Here is a 24,478-nt window from a genome sequence, read left to right as displayed (position 1 = left end):
GCAATGTAGAAAATAGTAAACATGACTGAAAACCCTTGAATGAGTAGGTGTTCTAAACCTTTTGACCGGTAGTGTCTCTCAGCCTCACTCTCTCTCCCCCTCTCTCACTATCCCTCCCCCTATCCCCCTGTGTCTCTCTCGCCCTGTCTCTCCCTATCCCTCGCTCCTCTCTCTCTCTTCCTCCCTCCTTTTCTCTCTCTCTGTCTCAGTGGTTGATCAGGAGCATCTGGTCAGACACTTCCTCATTGAGACAGGCTCTCGCGGGGTCAAGATAAAGGGCTGTCAGAATGAGTCCTATTTCGGTGAGTCCTATTTCTGTCCTGCAGATGTCACTGTTGGCCTCACAATTCAGTTTATCATTACCCTTTTTACACTATCATGGAATTCAGTGCTGGCTCAGATATTTCATTTCACATTATCCTTCACAGGACATTTCCAGGAACTATTGTGTATGCGTAACCAGGTCAGCGCAGTGCAGCTCTGCCCGGCTCAGTAGTGTGGAAATAGTTAGAAAGTGACTTTCCTTCCTCGTCTCCGCTCCTTCACCTGTGTTGATCTGCTATGCGTGTTTTAGGAAGTTTATCTGCCTTGGTGTACCAGCGCTCACTCAGCCCTATCTCCCTGCCATGCGCTCTATGCATCCCTGAGAAAGGTAAATCCCTGTGTTTCAACGGAATCACTTTGTATCAAACAGAATGGGGGCCGATACTCTTTGTATACTATACCTGTATCAATATGGCATGGGCTATGTGTGTGTGTGTGCACGACACAATATACAAATAGACGATGAGTGTACAAAACATTATGCAACTCAATATTAGGAAGGTGTTCTTAATTAATGTTTTGTGCACTCAATGTATATTTACATTTAAAAGAGTGTATGGTGTGCACGTGTCTATGAGGAATGTGTATTGGGAGTGTATAATGTGTAAGTATGGATGTACGTATGCATGTACGTACACAGAGAGTTGGCATGGTTTAGTGGTGTCATGGGGAAATATCCTAACGATATTGTGGTGTTCCAGATCTAGTCGGAGAGCTGCAAAGTGTCAGCAACACCAGTACGGCAGCTGACCTCCTGAAACAGGGCGCAGGTGAGAGAAGGTTTGAGGGTCAAATACAGCTGCAATGCAGGCTTTGGCCAGTAGTGGCCGCTCAAGGTCCATGTAGAGAGATGGGTAAACAGAGTGGAATGCTAGCATGACTTAGTAAAATATACCCTATTTACATCAACGAACACTCACATTCTATCAATGCATTGAGCTCGGCAAGCTTATCTCAAGTTCGGTGGGGCCTTGTGTAGGTGTGACATGACCCATCTACATCTCGAAATACTGTTCATCCATCATTCCTAATCTCTGTCTCTCACTCTCCCTCCTTCCCACCATCCTCTCCCATCCTCCCCCTCTCTGTCTCCCTCCCTCCATCCCCAGCCTGTAACGTGCTCTACCTAAACTCTGTGGAGACAGAGTCACTAACGGGGCCTCAGGCTGTCTCCAAGGCGACCAGGTACACTCTGACCCAGAGCCCTCAGCCCATGACCACCATGGTCCACTTCAAAGTGTCCACTCAGGGCATCACACTGACCGACAGTCAAAGGAGGTGTGTTTTAAAACATTTTGCAACAGAACACAAAAATTTGCTTTTCTTATTGGACCATGGTGTACGTGTAGGCAGTCCCTCCTTGTTTGATTCTGTTTTCTTCCGTTTGGTGCCTAATGAATACAACCACTATGCAGACTCTTCTTCAGGAGACACTACCCCATCAACAGTGTGACCTTCAGCAGCGTGGATCCTCAGGACAAGAGGTGGGCCCAACGTCAGGCTAACGTTAGAGTAGCCTTAAGACAACGCATGGAACAATGGGGTCTGATGCTCTGGCTTTAGGCCTATATGCAATCACTGCGACATAGACCTTGTGCACATGTGAATACCACCGAATGAAAGTTGAAATGTGATGTGTCGTGAGAAATGACTTATACGTGCTGTGTAGAGATGTTGACCTTGTATTTTGACAGGCTGAACACTACTTTGTTGTGGTTCAGGATTGGGTCAATTAATCTCTGTATTGTGCAACTACAGTATAGTATGCCTTTTTTGATTTAGAACAACAATCATGACAGTATGACTGCTCTTCTTTCTCAATGCATCTAAGACATGTTGTCTGTATGTCCCTGTCTGTCTGTCCCTGTCTGCTTCAGGTGGACTAATTCTGATAACAAGTCAAGCAAGTAAGTGCTTGTTTCTCTGCTTCTGACTGTGTGTGCATCATGGCAATTTATCATAGTGTTCTCATTTTATAAAATGATGACTCTTATCAAATAGATCCCTACATTGAATGAACCTGAAGAGAGCTACAGTGACTATAGTAATGTGATGCTCCAGAGTTTCCTGTCATATCTGTGCTTCTCATGAGAAGAGTGCATTGAAAAAACTGTTTTCTACCATCATAGATTAAAAAAACACATCCTATTCTCTTTCACCTCCTCTCATCCCGCTCTCTCTCTTCATCCCTCACTCCTGCAGGGTGTTTGGTTTCGTGGCCAGGCGGACTGGCAGCACATCGGAGAATGTGTGTCACCTGTTTGCCGAGATGGACCCAGAGCAGCCGGCTGTGGCCATCGTCAACTTCATCAACAAGGTCATGCTGGGGTCCCAGCAGCAGCAACGCAGATGAGTTAGGACTCCCAGGGGCCACAGAGAAAGGGCATAACTTGGTATAAATCGGTGTGTGGAAGGAAATTGGTGGTTTGGGTATGTGTGTTTTTGCATGTTTGAAGACAGCTGTCAACTGGTGAGGAACCGGATTGGGCACATGTCCTTCAGGACGGTATATTACAAAGGTACAGAATAACTTTTGAGGTGATAGCTTTAAGCTTTTCCTCTACAATTGAGTGGATTAACACCACCTCTGCCAGGGGAGATTTTGCATTTCATTATTTTGTAACGTCAATTCAGTTACTGTTTGCCATCACCTTTCATTTATTCATGACTATGAAGTATTTGTCATTTTAAATAGGAAAGCCTTGTAAAAGCCTGTACGGTGTCAATGACTACCCAGTTTGCACACATGCACATATGGAAAATCACTTGTTTTGTTGGTCAGTATTATGTTACCCAATGTCTGTATAGTCAACCTCTTTGAAGAGAAAACAGTCCGGAAGGCATGGATTGTGTATGTGGGCCATTCAGAGGGTGAATAGACAAGACAAAAAATGTAAGTGCCTTTGAACAGGGTCTGGTAGTAGGTGCCAGGCACACCGGTTTGTGTCAAGAACTGCAACGTTGCTGGGTTTTTTCATGCTCAACAGTTTGTATCAACAATGGTCAACCACCCAAAGGCCATCCAGCCAACTTGACACAACTGTGGGAAGCATTAGAGTCAACATGGGCCAGCATCCCTATGGAACGCTTTCAACACCTTGTAGAATCCATGACCTGACGAGTTGAGGCTGTTCTGAGGGAAAAGGGGGGGTGCAACTTTATATTAGGAAGGAGTTCTTAATGTTTTATACACTGTGTGTATGTGTGTGTAATGGAATGTCAGAAATAGGAAGCGGATTGGGAGTCATTTTACTGCATTTATAGTTGCACTGAAAGGTCAGCATTTCCTGGGTCATGTTCATTAATAACCAAACAAACTGAAACAGGGAGGGACTACCTGGAGGAAAGGTTTTCCTTGCGTGTCCTAATGAACATGTCCATAGTCTTTGTTATGGTTTCTTTTTTTAATTCACACACAATATCCCAAATAATATTATAATAAACTTGTTTTTGATATGATATCAAACTATATTTCATATGCAAATGAAATCAACCTGCTAATGAACCATGCAGTCAACTGTAGCTTTAAAATAGTCCCAGCTCAACATGCTTCACAGAATGGGATACAGCAAGAAAAGAAGGACCATAACTGAATAGTTGTATGATCTTATTTTTAATGTGTTATCTTGGAGAAAGAAGTCACTTACTGGAATCTGAGGACAACTATAATATCACATTAGAAAAAGTCATCCATCAACACTAAAGGGGTACAAATTTGTATTGTCTAATTGCCTAGGTATGCAAATCAGTTTCACTGAAGCCAAAGACAATAACCAAGCACTCATATTTTGTTTTGTATAGGTATACTGCATTATTGAGACTTGGTTATTTTATACTCTTTTTGCTGTTTTGTTGTCATCGAGTGTTTTCTATGAAAAAAACATTTGGAATAAGTACGTGTTTGTATTTTTCATATGACAGAAATAATATATTTTAAGTGTCTGAAAAAGTTTATAGGCCTACAAATGGTGTAAGAAAAACATGTATCTTTTTTTACTGAAAATGTAGTAAATAAAATGGTTGAAAATGAATTATGTCTGCCTTTATTGCAAATTCCCTCTGAAAAATTTGATATTTTCTTGGGATTTTATTAGATCCAGCAAAATAGGCCTGTGGTGGTAGACTATTTATGGGGATATCAAAGAATGGATGAGACCACAAATTCACATTGATCCATGATTTAAATCTGAGATATAACCACCATTAATTGTAATGTTAATAAGATGGGTAATTTATAAATTGTGTGACGAAGGATATTTTAAATCAAAAGGACGAGGTCCTACCGAGATTTGAACTCGGATCGCTGGATTCAAAGTCCAGAGTGCTAACCATTACACCATAGGACCGCTCTCGGCTTAAACCTCTACAACTAGTGCTGTTATGCAGTCGTTGCTATTCTACCCCGTAAACAAATTGCTCGTGTTTTAGTAACGCTATTCAGGTTTGTAGTTGCAGCTTTGACAGCAGCAATTTACATAGTGGAATTGCAGAAAGATTACTACAAGCCTAAATGAGGGCAAAAGAAAAAGACATGGTTAGCTAGCAAACGAATTATCTAGTTGACCAGCTACTGAATAGAGCAGCAACAATGGCTAGCTTTCCCCTCGTAGTTTTCTGCTAGTTATCTACGTACAGCTAGAAAATAACACCGATCTTATGAATTATTTCGTCCTCGATTCTATTTTCACAATTTTAATCGCTAGATGAGGGTTTCTCCTAGCAAGCAAACGTCACCATCCAGCTAACGTCAGCATAGTTAGGCTATCTGTTTAGCTAGCTAGCTACATTGAACCAAAAAGGCATTACGGTTCGTAAATGTTGAAGACGAATACTGGTTTCTGTTGGACAAAATACGGCATACAACTAGGAAAGTTCAATTTGCGTAGCTAGCTGCGCTGCAAGTGTGTATGCTGCATGTTCATGATGGTATTGCTTCCGGCCCTGGTTAGGTTGCAGCTGACATATACAGCCCTTCTGAGTGGGATAGATGCCGCGTTCACGTTAAGGTCGTAACTATTTATTATTAGTATTATTATTAACAACAAATCAATATAGGAAGTATAAATAATATACAAAGGACAATTGGGCTTGGGGCGGGGCTAGGGGGTAAAATATCACATTACACAAGGACTTTAAGGGACATACATACACTTATAATTCTAACAGCTTTTTTGTTAGTAGAGTATTTCATTGTCTTAAAATTCAGTTCAATTTATTTTTGTAAGGTAAGAAAATGTGGTGTTTTGTTTGTAAAATTTACATTTGTGAATATGAAATTTGGCCAAAAGAATAATTAAATTAATTACATAAAAATGTTTCAGCGTATTTCTGTTGTAGGTAAATAATCCAAGCAGTACATCTCTCCACAACAGTGTAAGATCTTCATAAATGTGTTAAATTATAAACCTACTGATGTCTTGCCACAGTTTTCTTACATGAATAGAATGCCAAAAAAGATGCAACACTGTTTCTGGGTGGTCATTACCAAAGGAACATTTTGAGTTTATGGTTTCCTTAAACTTCTTCATATTGTGGTTAGCAGGATAATATTTATTAAAAGGAAACTTCCTTAATTTTGTTAACAAGTAGGTATGTGTGTGGCAACATCCAAACTTTTTTCCAATAGATATTATCAATACATCCATTCCAATAAGGCATGACATAAGGTATAGATACAACATCCTGCTGAAACACGTTTCGTATCGCTATGTTGTTGAATGGACCAAAAGAAAAACAAATCTTTCCTACTGATGAGTCAACAGGGTCAATAGAAGGTAGGCTCTGGGGGTCAGGTCTTTCCTATTGATGAGTCAACAGGGTCAATGGAAGGTAGGCTCTGGGGGTCAGGTCTTTCCTATTGATGAGTCAACAGGGTCAATAGAAGGTAGGCTCTGGGGGTCAGGTCTTTCCTATTGATGAGTCAACAGGGTCAATAGAAGGTAGGCTCTGGGGGTCAGGTCTTTCCTATTGATGAGTCAACAGGGTCAATGGAAGGTAGGCTCTGAGGGTCAGGTCTTTCCTATTGATGAGTCAACAGGGTCAATAGAAGGTAGGCTCTGGGGGTCAGGTCTTTCCTATTGATGAGTCAACAGGGTCAATGGAAGGTAGGCTCTGAGGGTCAGGTCTTTCCTATTGATGAGTCAACAGGGTCAATGGAAGGTAGGCTCTGAGGGTCAGGTCTTTCCTATTGATGAGTCAACAGGGTCAATGGAAGGTAGGCTCTGAGGGTCAGGTCTTTCCTATTGATGAGTCAACAGGGTCAATGGAAGGTAGGCTCTGAGGGTCAGGTCTTTCCTATTGATGAGTCAACAGGGTCAATAGAAGGTAGGCTCTGGGGGTCAGGTCTTTCCTATTGATGAGTCAACAGGGTCAATGGAAGGTAGGCTCTGAGGGTCAGGTCTTTCCTATTGATGAGTCAACAGGGTCAATGGAAGGTAGGCTCTGAGGGTCAGGTCTTTCCTATTGATGAGTCAACAGGGTCAATGGAAGGTAGGCTCTGAGGGTCAGGTCTTTCCTACTGATGAGTCAACAGGGTCAACAGAAGGTAGGCTCTGGGGGTCAGGTCTTGACACGTTCCTGAATAATAAAGCAACACTTGAGGGAATGGCATCTAAAACAATTGCAACATCTTTAGGTGTTAGAGGGATCTTGTAAAGTGATAAGAATTCCTTATAATGTAGTAAAAGTCCCTCTGCATTTACCAGTTAACTCACAGGTTAGCCTAGTGGTTAGAGCGTTGGACTAGTAACCGAAAGGTTGCAAGTAAATCCCCGAGCTGACAAGGTACAAATATGTCGTTCTGCCCCTGATCAGGCAGTTAACCCACTGTTCCTAGGCCGTCATTGAAAATAAGAATTTGTTCTTAAAACTGACTTGCCTAGTAAAATAAATAAATAAATAGGATATTATTTCAGGACCAATATTCTAAAAACAAAGAAGTATTTTTATACAATATATCCTGATTATTCCATATATAATATCAGTGTGGAGAAAAATGATGCTTATAAATTAAGGACCATGACAAGAACCTGCCGATGAAAAGCAGAACGTTTCACTGGCACTTTGTCAATATTATAATTGCAAACCAATATGAAGTTGGCCACCAAAAGTAGAGAAGACATGATAAGGAATAAAATTCCACATAGAAGTGGGTCTTCTTAGGAATTATTTTATCCAATTGATCTTAAAAGTATTATTTAAGGTAGTAAAGTCCACCAAGTGTTCATCAGAACAGTTTTTCTAATCTAATGGGTACGGTTTCTCCACAGAAAGTTGAAAAGCATCTGGTCTATCTCCTTGCTTATTTTAAGATATAAAGATAGAGAGCCATATGTTAGTCTAGAGATACATTCAGCCTTGGTTATTAGGACTCTACCTTTTAAAGATAAGTCCCTCTGTAGCCATTGATTTAGCTTCTTCTGGGGTTTTTTAATAAGAGGGTTCAAATTTAGTAAGCCTCTAGACTTCTGATCCTTTGTAATGGTTATGCTTAAATATGGAAGTTCTTATTTTACTGGAATACCATAATATGAAGGGGTTAAGATATAGACCAGACGTTTTGGAAAAGGATTGTATCACATTGATCGATATGGGAATTTGGTTAGCGTCTTTCAGAAAAAGTTCCGTATCGTCAGCCAGCTGGCTTAGTCGTAACTAGGAAACTTGGAAATGTGCTAACTGGTTGTACTTATACACGTGCCATGTTAAATTAAACACGTCCCGCGCTAAACTAATCAGAAAGTCAAGGTGCAAGGGTAGGATGGGTCAAATTACTGTAATGCCATAGAATTTATACTGTACTGTCTTTGGTCATCCTCAACCTAAAAACTGGAAATGAAACTGGTTTGTTCAGCCATTCATTCATTCTGATTTGTTCAGCCATTCATTAATTCTGGTTTGTTCAGCCATTCATTAATTCTGGTTTGTTCAGCCATTCATTAATTCTGGTTTGTTCAGCCATTCATTAATTCTGGTTTGTTCAGCCATTCATTAATTCTGGTTTGTTCAGCCATTCATTAATTCTGGTTTGTTCAGCCATTCATTCATTCTGGTTTGTTCAGCCATTCATTCATTCTGGTTTGTTCAGCCATTCATTAATTCTGGTTTTTTCAGCCATTCATTAATTCTGGTTTGCTCAGCCATTCATAAATTAACGGTGACAATAAGCTCTGAGGTTAACACAAAAAGTGACATTAGCTGATAAAAATATATATATATTTCACCATTATTTAACCAGGTAGGCCAGTTGAGAACACCTTTATTTAACCAGGTAGGCCAGTTGAGAACAAGTTCTCATTTACAACTGAGACCTGGCCAAGATAAAGCAAAGCAGTGTGACACAATCAACAACACAGAGTTACACATGGAATAAACAAACGTACAGTCAATAACACAATAGAAAAAGTCTATATACAGTGTGTGCAAATGGCGTGAGGAGGTAAGGCAATAAATAGGCCAATAGTGGAAGTAATTACAATTTAGCAAATTAACACTGGAGTGATAGATGTGCAGATGATGATGTGCAAGTAGAAATACTGGTGTGCAAAAGAGCAAAAAAAGTGAATTAAACAATATGGGGATGAGGTAGGTAGTTGGATGGGCTATTTACAGATGGGCTGTGTACAGCTGCAGCGATCAGTAAACTGTACAGATAGCTGATGCTTAAATTTAATGAGGGAGATCTCCAACTTCAGCTATTTTTGCAATTCATTCCAGTCATTGGCAGCATAGAACTGGAAGGAAAGGCTACGGGTGGGTGTTGTTATGGTAACCAGTGAGCTTTCCAACCTGTGTTTTCCCCCGATTGTATTTGAAATATTGCAAAAGTTCTATTTTTTCTGCATGCTGCTTTTTCTCCTAGATTGTAGCGTGTTCCCGACTATAGGCTATTCCTTGTTATTGGGCTACAATCCACAGCTAGGCTATTAAAAAAAGATTAAGCTATTGATCCTCTGTGGGTGAATTATAGTCCTTCTCATGGTGTAGTAGGCTATTCTGAATGATTTAATTTCATTCTGAACAGACATCAGTAATTCTATAATTTTGGCAAATGTATTTCAATTTATCAGGTGCGCTGCAGTCTATCAGAGCAGAGAGGGAGAGAGATCATAAAAAGTTAATCTCATTGTAGTTATGTAAGAGTTACTTGTGTGCTTCTAACACAGCCAAGACCAAGCTTTGGTCTCAAACATAGGTTACAATTTTGCACAAACCATAAACCCGGGACCAAATGCGAATCAATTTATAGAATATTAGGCCAGGGCTGAAAATCGACTTTTTCACATAACCTGTTTTGTCGGGGCAGGGGAATTAATGAAAAGTCAACTCGAATAACCTTCAATCACTTTAAATAAAAAAATGTACTTTGCGAAAAGTTAAAATTACTTTTCATGCCACGAGAGGTACCGGATAGGTTCCAGAACAAAATAGTCCAAAACTGAGGGGTGGAACAGGATCTGGCTCAAATTAAGGACTGGATATGTGACCAGAGGTCTCTTCACAGTCCCCAAGTCCAGAACAGACTATTGGAGGCACACATGACTACATAGAGCCATGGCTACATGGAACTCTATTCCAAATCAAGTAACTGATGCAAGCAGTAGAATTAGATTTAAAAAATGGATACAATTATACGTTATGGAACAGCGGGGACTGTGATGAGACACACACAGGTACAGACACATGCATACACACGGATGATAATACACTATACACACAGATTTTGTTTTTTTGATATGTGGTAGTAGATTAGTGACCTGAGGGCACACATTTAATGTATTGTAATATTTTATTAAATTGTATAACTGCCTTCATTTTCATGGAGCCCAGGAAGAGTAGCTGCTGCCTTGGCAGGAACTAATGGGGATCCATTGTACAAATACTTTTTACATCTATTATAGATCTATAAATATTCTTTACATCTTCAACATAGGAATCTTCAACATAGCAATCACTACTAACCCTCTTGTATGACCTCTTCTACATTAAATTAGGCCCAGCCTTTGGAAGTTTGGTTTTCCTAGATACAGTGCCTTGCGAAAGTATTCGGCCCCCTTGAACTTTGCGACCTTTTGCCACATTTCAGGCTTCAAACATAAAGATATAAAACTATATTTTTTTATGAAGAGTCAACAACAAGTGGGACACAATCATGAAGTGGAACGACATTTATTGGATATTTCAAACTTTTTTAACAAATCAAAAACTGAAAAATTGGGCGTGCAAAATTATTCAGCCCCCTTAATTTAATACTTTGTAGCGCCACCTTTTGCTGCGATTACAGCTGTAAGTCGCTTGGGGTATGTCTCTATCAGTTTTGCACATCGAGAGACTGAATTTTTTTCCCATTCCTCCTTGCAAAACAGCTCGAGCTCAGTGAGGTTGGATGGAGAGCATTTGTGAACAGCAGTTTTCAGTTCTTTCCACATATTCTCGATTGGATTCAGGTCTGGACTTTGATTTGGCCATTCTAACACCTGGATATGTTTATTTTTGAACCATTCCATGGTAGATTTTGCTGTATGTTTTGGATCATTGTCTTGTTGGAAGACAAATCTCCGTCCCAGTCTCAGGTCTTTTGCAGACTCCATCAGGTTTTCTTCCAGAATGGTCCTGTATTTGGCTCCATCCATCTTCCCATCAATTTTAACCATCTTCCCTGTCCCTGCTGAAGAAAAGCAGGCCCAAATCATGATGCTGCCACCACCATGTTTGACAGTGGGGATGGTGTGTTCAGGGTGATGAGCTGTGTTGCTTTTACGCCAAACATAACATTTTGCATTGTTGCCAAAAAGTTCAATTTTGGTTTCATCTGACCAGAGCACCTTCTTCCACATGTTTGGTGTGTCTCCCAGGTGGCTTGTGGCAAACTTTAAACAACACTTTTTATGGATATCTTTAAGAAATGGCTTTCTTCTTGCCACTCTTCCATAAAGGCCAGATTTGTGCAATATACGACTGATTGTTGTCCTATGGACAGAGTCTCCCACCTCAGCTGCAGATCTCTGCAGTTCATCCAGAGTGATCATGGGCCTCTTGGCTGCATCTCTGACCAGTCTTCTCCTTGTATGAGCTGAAAGTTTAGAGGGACGGCCAGGTCTTGGTAGATTTGCAGTGGTCTGATACTCCTTCCATTTCAATATTATCGCTTGCACAGTGCTCCTTGGGATGTTTAAAGCTTGGGAAATCTTTTTGTATCCAAATCCGGCTTTAAACTTCTTCACAACAGTATCTCGGACCTGCCTGGTGTGTTCCTTGTTCTTCATGATGCTCTCTGCGCTTTTAACGGACCTCTGAGACTATCACAGTGCAGGTGCATTTATACGGAGACTTGATTACACACAGGTGGATTGTATTTATCATCATTAGTCATTTAGGTCAACATTGGATCATTCAGAGATCCTCACTGAACTTTTGGAGAGAGTTTGCTGCACTGAAAGTAAAGGGACTGAATAATTTTGCACGCCCAATTTTTCAGTTTTTGTTTTGTTAAAAAAAATTGAAATATCCAATAAATGTCGTTCCACTTCATGATTGTGTCCCACTTGTTGTTGATACTTCACAGTTTTATATCTTTATGTTTGGAGCCTGAAATGTGGCAAAAGGTTGCAAAGTTCAAGGGGGCCGAATACTTTCGCAAGGCACTGTATGTCTACTATATTATGATCACTACATCGGTTAGTTGTGGATACTGTTTTAGAGCTGACCTCTGCAGCATTAGTAAAGATGTGATCAATACACGTGGATGCTGTTGGTAAATACCCTGGTAGGTTAATAACTGATAACCGGAAACAGGTTGGAGGCACTGGTAACAGCTTGAGGCTTTTTCTTGAGTGAACAGCTTGATGATAGACAGTCAATATTTAGGTCACCCAGAAAATATACAGTACCTCTCTGTTGATGTCACATACATTATCAAGCATTTCACACATATTATCCAGCTACTGACTGTTAACACTTGGTGATGGTCTACAGCAACTTCCCACATGAATAGGCTTTAGGTGAGGCAGGTGAACCTGTAGCCATATTACTTAAACAGCATTTGACATAATATCCTCTCTAAGCTTTAAATGTGGTTTTGAATATGAACACCAACACCTCCCCCATTGGTATTCCTGTCTCTTCTGTAGATGTTAGAACCATATATTGCTACCACTGTATTATCGAATGAATTATTTAAGTGAGTTTCAGAGATAGCCAGTAAATGTATGCTCTCTGTTTCTACGAAGTTATCTATTTCAATAAAACCTTGTTGCTTAGGCTACACATGTTAATGTGGGATATTTTTAATGTTTTTCTGAGTTTCTTTATTGTTTTGCTGGGAGGCTTATCAGAGGTAGACATTACAGTGATATTGATATTTGAGCTGATAGTACAGGGTGACCTGCTCACAGTGGGCTTCCTAACAGTCTTCGTGCTAACAGTATACCTCAGGTTCATAGGCCCATGATTACTGCTGACAGTAGCTGTCGAATTGACAGAGGCATTAAGAGGAACATAAATTAGGTTGCTTACATTATGACTGGCAACACTCCTGGGAAAATGTACATTTGCAGCAGCACTACAACAGCTCAGCAACACAATTATCAGAGCAGGGCTTGGGTCACTGATGAATAATTGTCTGAACGCGGCCTTGAAATGTGCAGACAGGGTCCAGGCATCAAGGTCATTTGGATGGACTCAGTCATTCCTGTCTAGAGCATCTTCTGTTTCCAAAAGGTGTCAAAGTTATGTATAAAAATGGACCAAAATGCGGCATGGTATATGTTCATAGTGAATTTTAATAAAGAGAACACTGAACACTGCAACACTATACAAAAGAGAAACAAAAACAATAAACCAATGACGCTACTAATGAGACCTGTGCTGACACAAGCCACTAACATAGACAATCACCCACAAACAAACAGTGCAACCCAGGCTACCTAAGTATGATTCTCAGTCAGAGACAACTAATGACACCTGCCTCTGATTGAGAACCATACTAGGCCGAAACATAGAAATCCCCAAATCATAGAAAATCAAACATAGACTGCCCACCCAACTCACGCCCTGACCATACTAAATAAATACAAAACAAAGGAAATAAAGGTCAGAACGTGACAAATTGGCCCAATACATTATCACTGCACATTGGCTTCACTTGAATTGCCCTACCAATGTTGTTATTCTCTGACCATTTTGAAATTGTATTTAAAAATGTTAGGTATATGATCACACTGATCATTTGTTGTATGACTTGTGAGGTGTTTTTTGTACAGTAATGTTTGGTGATCGACTAGGAAAACCCATCTGGTTATTTGTCTTGCGAGCAGTGGTGGAAAAAGTACTCAATTGTCATACCTTAATAGAAAATAACTCAAGTAAAAGTGAAAGTTACTCAGTGAAATACTGCTTGAGTAAAAGTTAAAGTATTTGGTTTGAAATATACTTAAGTATCAAAAGTAAATGGAATTGATCAAATATACTTAAGTATCAAAAGTAAAAGTAAAAATAATTGTGTATAAGAAGTGTTTAGCTTTTTTTGTATTTATTTCAGATAGTCAGGGGCTTACTCCAACACAATTTACAAACAAAGCATTTGTGTTTAGTGAGTCTGCCAGATCAGAGGCAGTAGGGATGACCAGGGATGTTCTCTTGATAAGTGTATGAATTGGACAATTTTCCTGTCAAAATGTACTGAGTACTTTTCGATGTCAGGGAAAATGAATGGGGTAAAAAGTACATTATTTTCTATAGGAATGTGGTGAAGTAAAAGTAAAAGTTGCCAAAAATATAAATAGTAAAGTACAGATACCTCAAAAAACTACTTAAGTAGTACTTTAAAGTATTTTGACTTACTGTAAGTACTTTACACCACTGCTTGCGAGCATGGAGAGGCCAGAGTTTGCCTGGACTAGTAAATTGGGCTAAGGAACAGAAGTTGGGTTTTGGTGAAAGGACATTAGTGCGTGTTGTCCAAACAATATACTGGATCAAGGCACTGCAAGAGTCTTGTAAAAGGAAAGTTGTGATAATGGACAGCTTGGAAGAAGGAGAAGAGTAGAGTGCAGAGGGAAGATGTGTGTTGAGGAAGAAGACCTGTGACTTGCTTTGCTCTCTGGTGAAGGGTACCTTTGAAAGGAGTGATTACTGGGGTGGCGGTTAAGTGTTGAGGTGGAGCAACTGAAATGGAAGATTCCCTGTGTCTGTAACTCCCGCCGTTTGTGCTACACAGGCCCGGTGGCAAGCATGAGGAAACTCAGAAGACACTGTCTGTCCTTTTGAGTTTTGAAGCAGAGTCTTTACCTGACAAATTCATGTTAGGATATGTCAGTTATCCCGTGAGAGCTTTTGTGCCGAACCCACTAAGGTGTTTCAGATGCCAAGCTTATGGTCATGTTGCAATAGTGTGTAGGACAGAGATTCCCGAGATGTGAGAATTGTACAGGAGGTCATGGGCCAAATGAATGTGTAGTATTGGTGGGAGAAAATGGAGTCATGGGGTGCCCATGTTGCTGGGGATCAGAAGTGTCCAGTGCAAGAGAGACCAGTTTAGGTTGTCAATGTCAGAGTAGAATACAAGGTGTCATATGCTGAGGCAGTGAACAAAGTACAGGATGATGGGTCAAGGGTACATTGTGAATTTGTGCTTCAGTAAGGTTGGCTTCTTAGTATTCATTGCCATGCTTATCAACTGTAGAGCAGAAATGGAACGTAAATCACAGAAAATACAGTGGGGCAAAAAAGTATTTAGTCAGCCACCAATGGTGCAAGTTCTCCCACTTAAAAAAAGATGAGAGAGGCCTGTAATTTTCTCTGCAGGTCATTCACTAGGTCCCCCTGTGTGGTTCTGAGATTTTTGCTCACCGTTCCTGTGATCATTTTGACCCCACGGGGTGAGATCTTGCATGGAGCCCCAGATCGAGGGAGATTATCAGTGGTCTTGTATGTCTTCCATTTCCTAATAATTGCTCCCAGTTGATTTCTTCAAACCAAGATGCTTACCTATTGCATATTCAGTCTTCCCAGCCTGGTGCAGGTCTACAATTTTGTTTCTGGTGTCCTTTGACACCAGACTATTTGAGGTTGTGGACAGGTGACTTTTATACTGATAACAAGTTGCAAACAGGTGCCATTAATACAGGTAACGAGTGGAGGACAGAGGAGCCTCTTAAAGAAGTTACAGGTCTGTGAGAGCCAGAAATCTTGCTTGTTTGTAGGTGTCCAAATACTTATTTTCCACCATAATTTGCAAATAAATTCATTAAAAATCCTACAATGTGATTTTCTGGATTTTTTTTCTCATTTTGTCTGTCATAGTTGAAGTGTACCTATGATGAAAATTACAGGCCTCTCTCATATTTTTAAGTGGGAGAACTTGCACAATTGGTGGCTGACTAAACACTTTTTTGCCCCACTGTATATGTTGTGATGGCAGCTGCAGAGAAGTACTTGGGTGTATGAGATTTGACTGCAGAAGAGGTAAGAAGTGTTGAAGAAAGAGTCCAGCCCCTCCCAGGCAGTCAGCCAGTTGTATTATCAGTTAGGGTTAAAGTAATGGAATGTTTTTATTGTTATGGAATAGTGGGTGTTAGGGGAAATGTACGGAGTAGAAAGTACATAATTTTCTTTAGGAATGTAGTGGAGTAAAAAAAAAGTTGTCAAAAACATAAGTAGTAATGTAAAGTGCAAATGCCCCAAAAAAACACTCAAGTAGTACTTTCAACTATTTTTACTTTAAGTACTTTACACCACTGTATTTTGGTGTCACAAAATGTAACATGGTCCTGTGTTGGTAGATTATCGCACTTGCAACGCCAGGGTTGTGGGTTTGATTCCCACGGTGGACCAGTATGAATAAATATGAAAATATATGAACTCACTACTGTTAAGTTGCTCTGGATAAGAGCGTCTGCTAAATGACTAAAATGTAAATGTGATCTCCCACACAGTAGGTGGCGGCATGCACAAACAAAATGTGTAAGCGCCATAATGTCAAAGAAGAAGAAGCAGTTTCGCCCCCTGCAGGAAACAAAAGATGGGGGTGAGTGGTTTTTGTTTGAAGTGTCATCCGGGAAGAGTTTGGGGGATATTTATATTGGCTAAAAGTTGTACATACGATACAATGTAACCAACGTTCTACAACTACAAGATAGCAACTCTGAACAGAAACTGCATCAATACTGAGATTTGAAAGCACGTCTGACTAAACAAAACTGAAGTATACTGCTTCCTTCAGAGGCCATTACAGAATATTGCGAAAGGGTGGGATTTCTTAAAGAAAATCGCTTCCAAACATTCTCTCCAATAAGATGATTTATCCTGTGTCATCTTCAGGGATCCCATACTCTTGTAGAGTAGCCACATCTGCTGTATAGACGGTCTGAAGGAATTATGGAGACAAAAAGGCATCTCGGGAATGTCCCGTTTGCTGTAGAAGATCCTCAAAGGTAGAACCTCCTTAACCTGGTTTTAAAGAAGTTGTGTGTGGGCTTCTCAGATGAGAGGGTCTGAGGTGCTCTGCGGTCTGCATGGCGAGAAACTCTAACCTTTCTGTTGGTATGATAAACAGCCAGTGTGTTTGGTGTGTCATACTTTTAAAAAACACCAAAATGCAAACCACAAGTTCTGTCCCATCAATGAAGCTGCACAGAATTATAAAGTAGGGGAAGCTACTCTGAAAATATACTGTAGTTTACCAAAGCTAACAATTACCTAACACTGGAAAAAGTTAAGCTACATTGAATGCTAAATAAAGTAATGTTTGAAAAAGTATTTCACTACTTCGTGAAATATGTAAATGTCATAGACTAAATTGCAAGAACAGATCACTGGAGTCAGATATTAGTTTGCCTAATATCAGTTTGTGACAAAACAAGCAAGTGTAGAAAATCATTGTACCATCATTCTAAGCCACTGTGAAATATATTTTCAATAATTAACATTAAGGGTTAATGAACAAGAGGTTACGCGTTCTATGGAAAATAATGAACAACGTGGAAATAATGAACACGACGCGCTAGCGTAGTGTAACTAGCCTTCCACGGAGTTGCATTATTTCCCAGAGAACGGAGTTGCATTATTTCCCAGAGAACAGAGTTGCATTATTTCCCAGAGAACGGAGTTGCATTATTTCCCAGAGAACGGAGTTGCATTATTTCCCAGTGAATGGAGTTGCATTATTTCCCAGAGAACGGAGTTGCATTATTTCCCAGAGAACGGAGTTGCATTATTTCCCAGAGAACGGAGTTGCATTATTTCCCAGAGAACGTTGTTGCATTATTTCCCAGAGAACGGAGTTGCATTATTTCCCAGAGAACAGAGTTGCATTATTTCCCAGAGAACAGAGTTGCATTATTTCCCAGAGAACAGAGTTGCATTATTTCCCAGAGAACGGAGTTGCATTATTTCCCAGTGAACGCACAGAGCCACGAATTTATTATCCCTTTCATACCATGGCTGTAATTTAACACATTCAACGTCCAGTGAAGTAGCTAGAAAGTTTACGAGATACACAGTAGTTGCCTTGATAAACAAACAGACAAACAAACAAACAGAATCGCTAGTTTAGTTAACCAAACCATCAGTCCCAGCTTGCTGTTATGAAAGCAATTTGACGTTTGCTTTGATAAGGAGCTCAAACATATAACATGTAAGAATGAACTATAGTTAATGAATTATACCGTTTAAATATGCACGCTCTATACTGCCAATCAGAAACAAGTATTCAACAATGCCATGGTATAACCAAAAATATAAGTATTTTCAGTGTTTGAAGCTGGTGTACAAAACCGAAAGTAAAATACGCAAAAACGAAACTTACGGCTAGCCACCGCACGCACCTGAGGGTATTTGTCCCCCATAATCATATCGCAATCAGGTTTTACCAGTTGAATGTAGACACAAATATGTAGACACAGATAGTTTTTGTATTAAAATTTCTCTGAAATATTGTCAAATCAAAATAAAATGTTATTAGTCATATGCACCAAATACAACAGGTGTAGGCCTTACAGTGAAATGATTACTTACAGCCCCAAACCAACAATGCAGTTTAAAAAAATACGGATAAGAATAAGAAATAAAAGTAAAAAGTAATTAAAGAGCATATTGTATTAAAATATGCACATGTGGTGATATCAGATTAAATATGCACATGTGGTGATATCAGATTAAATATGCACATGTGGTGATATCAGATTAAATATGCACATGTGGTGATATCAGATTAAATATGTACATGTGGTGATATCAGATTAAATATGTACATGTGGTGATATCAGATTAAATATGCACATGTGGTGATATCAGATTAAATATGTACATGTGGTGATATCAGATTAAATATGCACATGTGGTGATATCAGATTAAATATGCACATGTGGTGATATCAGATTAAATATGTACATGTGGTGATATCAGATTAAATATGTACATGTGGTGATATCAGATTAAATATGCACATACGGTATTTGCATTTGAGCAAATCCCTGGCTATTAAATGAACGGTCTGGTGTTTTCACGTAAAATATTAAAAGGGCTCTGTACACAGGAGGACTGACCGTTCTGTGTTTTACTTTGGACCCAGATGTTTGACGACAGACTCAAGTTTGCGTATTGAGCTTTTCTGGTGTCAAATGTGTTTTTCAATTTTCAATCCTTCTTTTAGGACCGGACTTGTCCAGAACAGATTGTGGATGAATACTGTTTTCAGCTTTCAATCTGTAAAATACTAAATACATATGTCAAATTGTTTAAAATAAAATCTGATTTAAAATAAATTGGGCAAGTCTGGAGAATATATGAAAGGATAAATAAACAAAATTTGACATTTTAATGTTTACTTTTTGAACATACTAATATTAATGGGCCAAAATACCAACAAATCTCAGAATTGATAGGTAGATGCAAAAATGTAATTTCAGCCAGAACGAGAAGGATAGAAAAAAAGTAGTGTCGTTCTTTAGTAGTTAGATACACCACTAAGTAATGAACTACTGAAAACACTACCAAGATTTGAATTGAGTTAATCTACCACGAAGCTACTGCAAAACGTAATTCAATTTACTAGTTGAATTACATTTACATTTACATTTAAGTCATTTAGCAGACGCTCTTATCCAGAGCGACTTACAAATTGGTGCATTCACCTTATGACATCCAGTGGAACAACCACTTTACAATAGTGCATCTAAATATTTTAAGGGGGGGGTGAGAAGGATTACTTTATCCTATCCTAGGTATTCCTTAAAGAGGTGGGGTTTCAGGTGTCTCCGGAAGGTGGTGATTGACTCCGCTGTCCTGGCGTCATGAGGGAGTTTGTTCCACCATTGGGGAGCCAGAGCAGCGAACAGTTTTGACTGAGCTGAGCGGGAACTGTACTTCCTCAGTGGTAGGGAGGCGAGCAGGCCAGAGGTGGATGAACGCAGTGCCCTTATTTGGGTGTAGGGCCTGATCAGAGCCTGGAGGTACTGAGGTGCCGTTCCCCTCACAGCTCCGTAGGCAAGCACCATGGTCTTGTAGCGGATGCGAGCTTCAACTGGAAGCCAGTGGAGAGAGCGGAGGAGCGGGGTGACGTGAGAGAACTTGGGAAGGTTGAACACTAGACGGGCTGCGGCGTTCTGGATGAGTTGTAGGGGTTTAATGGCACAGGCAGGGAGCCCAGCCAACAGCGAGTTGCAGTAATCCAGACGGGAGATGACAAGTGCCTGGATTAGGACCTGCGCCGCTTCCTGTGTGAGGCAGGGTCGTACTCTGCGGATGTTGTAGAGCATGAACCTACAGGAACGGGCCACCGCCTTGATGTTAGTTGAGAACGACAGTTTGTTGTCCAGGATCACGCCAAGGTTCTTAGCGCTCTGGGAGGAGGACACAATGGAGTTGTCAACCGTGATGGCGAGATCATGGAACGGGCAGTCCTTCCCCGGGAGGAAGAGCAGCTCCGTCTTGCCGAAGTTCAGCTTGAGGTGGTGATCCGTCATCCACACTGATATGTCTGCCAGACATGCAGAGATGCGATTCGCCACCTGGTCATCAGAAAGGGGAAAGGAGAAGATTAATTGTGTGTCGTCTGCATAGCAATGATAGGAGAGACCATGTGAGGTTATGACAGAGCCAAGTGACTTGGTGTATAGCGAGAATAGGAGAGGGCCAAGAACAGAGCCCTGGGGGACACCAGTGGTGAGAGCGCGTGGTGAGGAGACAGATTCTCGCCACGCCACCTGGTAGGAGCGACCTGTCAGGTAGGACGCAATCCAAGCGTGGGCCGCGCCGGAGATGCCCAACTCGGAAAGGGTGGAGAGGAGGATCTGATGGTTCACAGTATCGAAGGCAGCCGATAGGTCTAGAAGGATGAGAGCAGAGGAGAGAGAGTTAGCTTTAGCGGTGCGGAGCGCCTCCGTGATACAGAGAAGAGCAGTCTCAGTTGAATGACTAGTCTTGAAACCTGACTGATTTGGATCAAGAAGGTCATTCTGAGAGAGATAGCGGGAGAGCTGACCAAGGACGGCACGTTCAAGAGTTTTGGAGAGAAAAGAAAGAAGGGATACTGGTCTGTAGTTGTTGACATCGGAGGGATCGAGTGTAGGTTTTTTCAGAAGGGGTGCAACTCTCGCTCTCTTGAAGACAGAAGGGACGTAGCCAGCGGTCAGGGATAAGTTGATGAGCGAGGTGAGGTAAGGGAGAAGGTCTCCGGAAATGGTCTGGAGAAGAGAGGAGGGGATAGGGTCGAGCGGGCAGGTTGTTGAATTACCTGTAGTTCAATACATTTATGACTACAACCTCAATCTGCTGAGGTTTGGACATTTTATACCAGCATATTTATATAAAGTAATAAAAACCCAAATAGACTTTCTTCAAAGTAGTGTCCATTTTTCATTCCAGGCGGAACTCACAACTCCATTGAAGCCCTGTACCATCATTCTAAGCTGCTGTGAAAGTTGAAGGTCTTTAAAGAAATAAAACTAACCTGTGATGAAACATAAATTAAGGTGAGTTTGCTGAATAATGCTGTTCAATACAACTGCGCAGACGTGAGTTTGTGTACTGAATGTAAGAATGGTAGTTATATTCAAGTATATTTGACATATTTCTCTCACGGCCTCCAGCTACAGGCCCAGGACAGAGAGGCAGATTGAGAAGGAGTTTGAGAAGCTTCACCAGTTACTTTGAGAGGACAAAGGCAGCCAGACTAGCTACTCTGAAGAAGGAAGAGAAGAACAGTGAGATGATTGAGGAGATGAGCGGAGGGATATCATCACTTTCAGACACAGAGCCGTAGAGAAGGAGCTGAAAGCAGAAGACGTCTCATTCCTGCATGTAAGAACCAATAACTTGTTGATATTATTTGAGATACATTTCTTGATGAACTAATTTGATATCATGTATTGCACTGTTTACATGTATTATTCATTTGGTATTTTGTTCTTCTGCAGAACTATAAGGCCACAGTGAAAAGGTAAGTGATCTGCCTCTTGTCTCTCTTCTCTGTGGTTCTTAACAAAGTTATGCCAACCCCACAGTACAACTGATGGTGCACACTGCCGAATCCAGAGAAGGTTTCAGAACCACTGATCCATGTGGCCAAGCATCTTGGCAACCTGCATAGATCATGTGTGAAGATACAGGAAATTGTTACAGAGGTTTTTCAATATAGTGAGTATGATTATGTTACAATGAACACATTTATTTACTAACTTAAGTGAATACATAATGCCCATTTTTTAAAAGTATGCAATTGTGAGACGTTGCTTGGTCCTGGACTAAGACGAAAAAGGTGTTGCGTGAAAGCGCCCTCTAGAGTCTAGGCCTGAATCAATTACATATAATGTAGTGCTTCAATTACTGAAAAATACACGTTTAAAAAAGTATTTAGATCACAGGTGGCACTTTAATTGGGGAGGACAGGCTCGTGGTAATGGTTGGAACGGAATGAGTGGGATGTTATCAAAAACATCAAACACATGGCTTCCTTTTGTTTGATGCCATTCCATTCGCTTCGTTCTAGTCATTATTGTGAGCCATCCTTCTCTCAGCAGCATCCACTGATCTAGATATAGTGATTTAAGAATATTGGAATGTATTTGGAAACAGGAAAGTCTTTGACAACACTTTCAAAAACCTTTTGGTAGAATTTTACAAGTAGACATTCCAATACTTCAAATAGGGTAGTTGTTTTGAGCTATGTTTTTGAAAAAAACTCCAATACATAAATCATGTATTTGAACCCAGGTCTGACAGTCTACTTCCTGTCTAGCTTCTGTGACTCTGAACCCCAAGACTGCTCACCCAAGTCTCATTCTGTCTGAGGATTTGACCAGTGTGAGATTCGGTGTGGCTCAAAAGCTTCCTGACATCACAGAGAGGTTTGATCATGCATTTGTTCTGGATTTTGAGGGCTTTAACTCAGGGACACACTTCTGGGATGTTGAGGTTGGGGAAAACGCATGGGCTCTGAGTGTGATCACAGAATCTGTACAGCGTATACGCAGTGGATTATAATTCTGAAGGTGAATAGTCAGCAGAATCCCCACCAAAGCCAACCATTCCCCTCACAGTGAGACAGACACCCCAGAGGATCAGAGTGAAACTGGACTGGGACAGAGGAGAGCTGTCATTCTCTGATCCTATGAATAAAACACAACTCCACACAATCACACAAACTTTTAATGAGACAGTCTTTCCTTGCTTTTGTAACTTCTCTAAACGGAAGCCTCTAAAGATCGTGCCATGACAATGGAAAAATAGTTAGAGCTGATAGTTTCTTACTATACAATGTTGAATCAACCACCGAGCTACTGCTTGAAAACAAGTTAAGATATTATAGTGACTTGATCGAACGTAACATTCAAAAACACCTAGTACTCTGCCCTATACCTTAAAGACATAGTCACTTTAATTATGCTTACCTAGTGTTTTACCCACTTCATATGTATATACTGTATTCTAGTTAAGGCTCATCCTATATAACTACTGCTGTACACACCTTTTCTATTCATATACTGACTATACATGCCATTATTTTTTAAATATATGTATTCCGGACTCTGATTTGCTTAATTTGAGGGGGGGGGGGGGGGGGGGGGGGGGGGGGGGCAGGATTTGTGTTTATTGTAAGGTATTACTGCACTGTTGGAGCTAGAAACATAAGCATTTCGCCGCATCTGTGATAACATCTGCAAAATATGTGTATGTCAACAATAACATTTGATTTGATTTAGTCTAAGCTTAGTGGAGTATAAACCTGTTATTTATTTTTCGTAGATATGTTTGATTTGTTAATCATTAGCTCTTATTGTCTTAAGAATACAGTTATGTACATGACTGCTGATCAATTACATATAAATACAAAGCCATATTGTAACTGTCAATCCTTATTCTATGATTAAAGCAAATACATGCTATTGTTTTTTGTTTCTATCTGTAAGTGTGGAACAGCTTACATGTAGCACAGTAAAAGCTGATCATGTCTTCCCATAATGTTACACCAAACTACTATCCTAACCCACTGGTAATCCCATTATTTCATCTTCTCACACTAGTATAGAATACTTTTTGACAGCTGGAACAAGCACAGAAAGTTTCTTCAGAAATGCCCATAAAATGTCAATTGTATGTAGTTATGGCCTGTAGAGGGGGTTAGAGTCACAGCCCAGGGTCAGGCAATGGTCACCAATAACGCTCAACCAGCGAGGGATATTCAGGAAATAAAGCAGATTTGGCTGAACCTAACTGCATTGAATTCAAGCACTTTCCACTGGAGGATTTTCTATTTCCAAACATAGTGTGTGTTCATGTTTGTTTGTGTGACTGGTGATAGGTCATCAAAATACTTTACATGTGACTTACTTTTTATGACAGTGAATTCATGCCAGCTGTCCTGGGTAAAGTCCCTCACACTGTAGCATTCAGCTTGCATCAGTTATAGGTGTAGTTTACCAGGGCCCGGTTTCCCAAAATCATATTACAGTGATTGAGATGATTTTCGGATCCTGTGGTTGTAATGATGAACTTAGCCTTTAAGATGACTTTGGGAAACCGGGTCCTGACATTGGATACGATATAGGACTCAAAATTAATCAAACTTTTTCTACCATTACAAGATAGCAACTCTGAAGAGCAGGAGAAAACTGCATCAATACTGAGACTTGAAAGCACATATGACTAAACAAGACA

At 40.3% G+C, this 24,478-nt stretch overlaps 1 protein-coding gene, 1 long non-coding RNA gene and 1 other non-coding gene across 7 annotated transcripts in view; 2 read left to right on the top strand and 1 right to left on the bottom strand.

Moving 5' to 3' along the window:
• The window catches only part of LOC124027113 (tensin-2-like), a 55,333-nt gene extending 52,046 nt beyond the window's left edge, over positions 1 to 3,287 (top strand). For 2 of the 3 annotated variants that reach the window (XM_046339646.1, XM_046339645.1), the window contains exons 19-25: positions 210 to 302; positions 575 to 652; positions 1,026 to 1,094; positions 1,434 to 1,602; positions 1,740 to 1,808; positions 2,202 to 2,231; positions 2,527 to 3,287. In XM_046339646.1, coding sequence (XP_046195602.1) covers positions 210 to 302; positions 575 to 652; positions 1,026 to 1,094; positions 1,434 to 1,602; positions 1,740 to 1,808; positions 2,202 to 2,231; positions 2,527 to 2,677 — 659 coding nt within the window. In that variant the 3' untranslated portion in view covers positions 2,678 to 3,287. The remainder of the gene's footprint in view (positions 1 to 209; positions 303 to 574; positions 653 to 1,025; positions 1,095 to 1,433; positions 1,603 to 1,739; positions 1,809 to 2,201; positions 2,232 to 2,526) is intronic. The other variant, XM_046339647.1, reaches the window with a different exon arrangement.
• Positions 3,288 to 4,598: 1,311 nt separating this feature from the next.
• trnaq-uug lies at positions 4,599 to 4,670 on the bottom strand. Its single transcript has one exon. It is a non-coding gene; the product is annotated as a tRNA-Gln (tRNA).
• Positions 4,671 to 16,312: 11,642 nt separating this feature from the next.
• Positions 16,313 to 23,353, top strand: LOC124018734. 3 transcript variants are annotated; one of them, XR_006835670.1, is made up of 6 exons: positions 16,314 to 16,348; positions 16,642 to 16,754; positions 21,188 to 21,294; positions 21,412 to 21,622; positions 21,739 to 21,958; positions 22,560 to 23,353. It is a non-coding gene; the product is annotated as an uncharacterized LOC124018734 (long non-coding RNA). The 3 variants fall into 3 exon arrangements; XR_006835668.1 differs by lacking the exon at positions 16,642 to 16,754 and having other exon boundaries at positions 16,313 to 16,348; XR_006835669.1 differs by lacking the exon at positions 16,314 to 16,348 and having other exon boundaries at positions 16,363 to 16,754.
• Positions 23,354 to 24,478: the final 1,125 nt, after the last annotated feature.

This window comes from Oncorhynchus gorbuscha, linkage group LG03 (genome assembly GCF_021184085.1).
Source record: "Oncorhynchus gorbuscha isolate QuinsamMale2020 ecotype Even-year linkage group LG03, OgorEven_v1.0, whole genome shotgun sequence".
Lineage (NCBI taxonomy): Eukaryota > Metazoa > Chordata > Actinopteri > Salmoniformes > Salmonidae > Oncorhynchus > Oncorhynchus gorbuscha.
The sequence above is the reverse complement of the archived record's forward strand: the minus strand, read 5'-3'. Positions and strand labels throughout refer to the sequence as shown.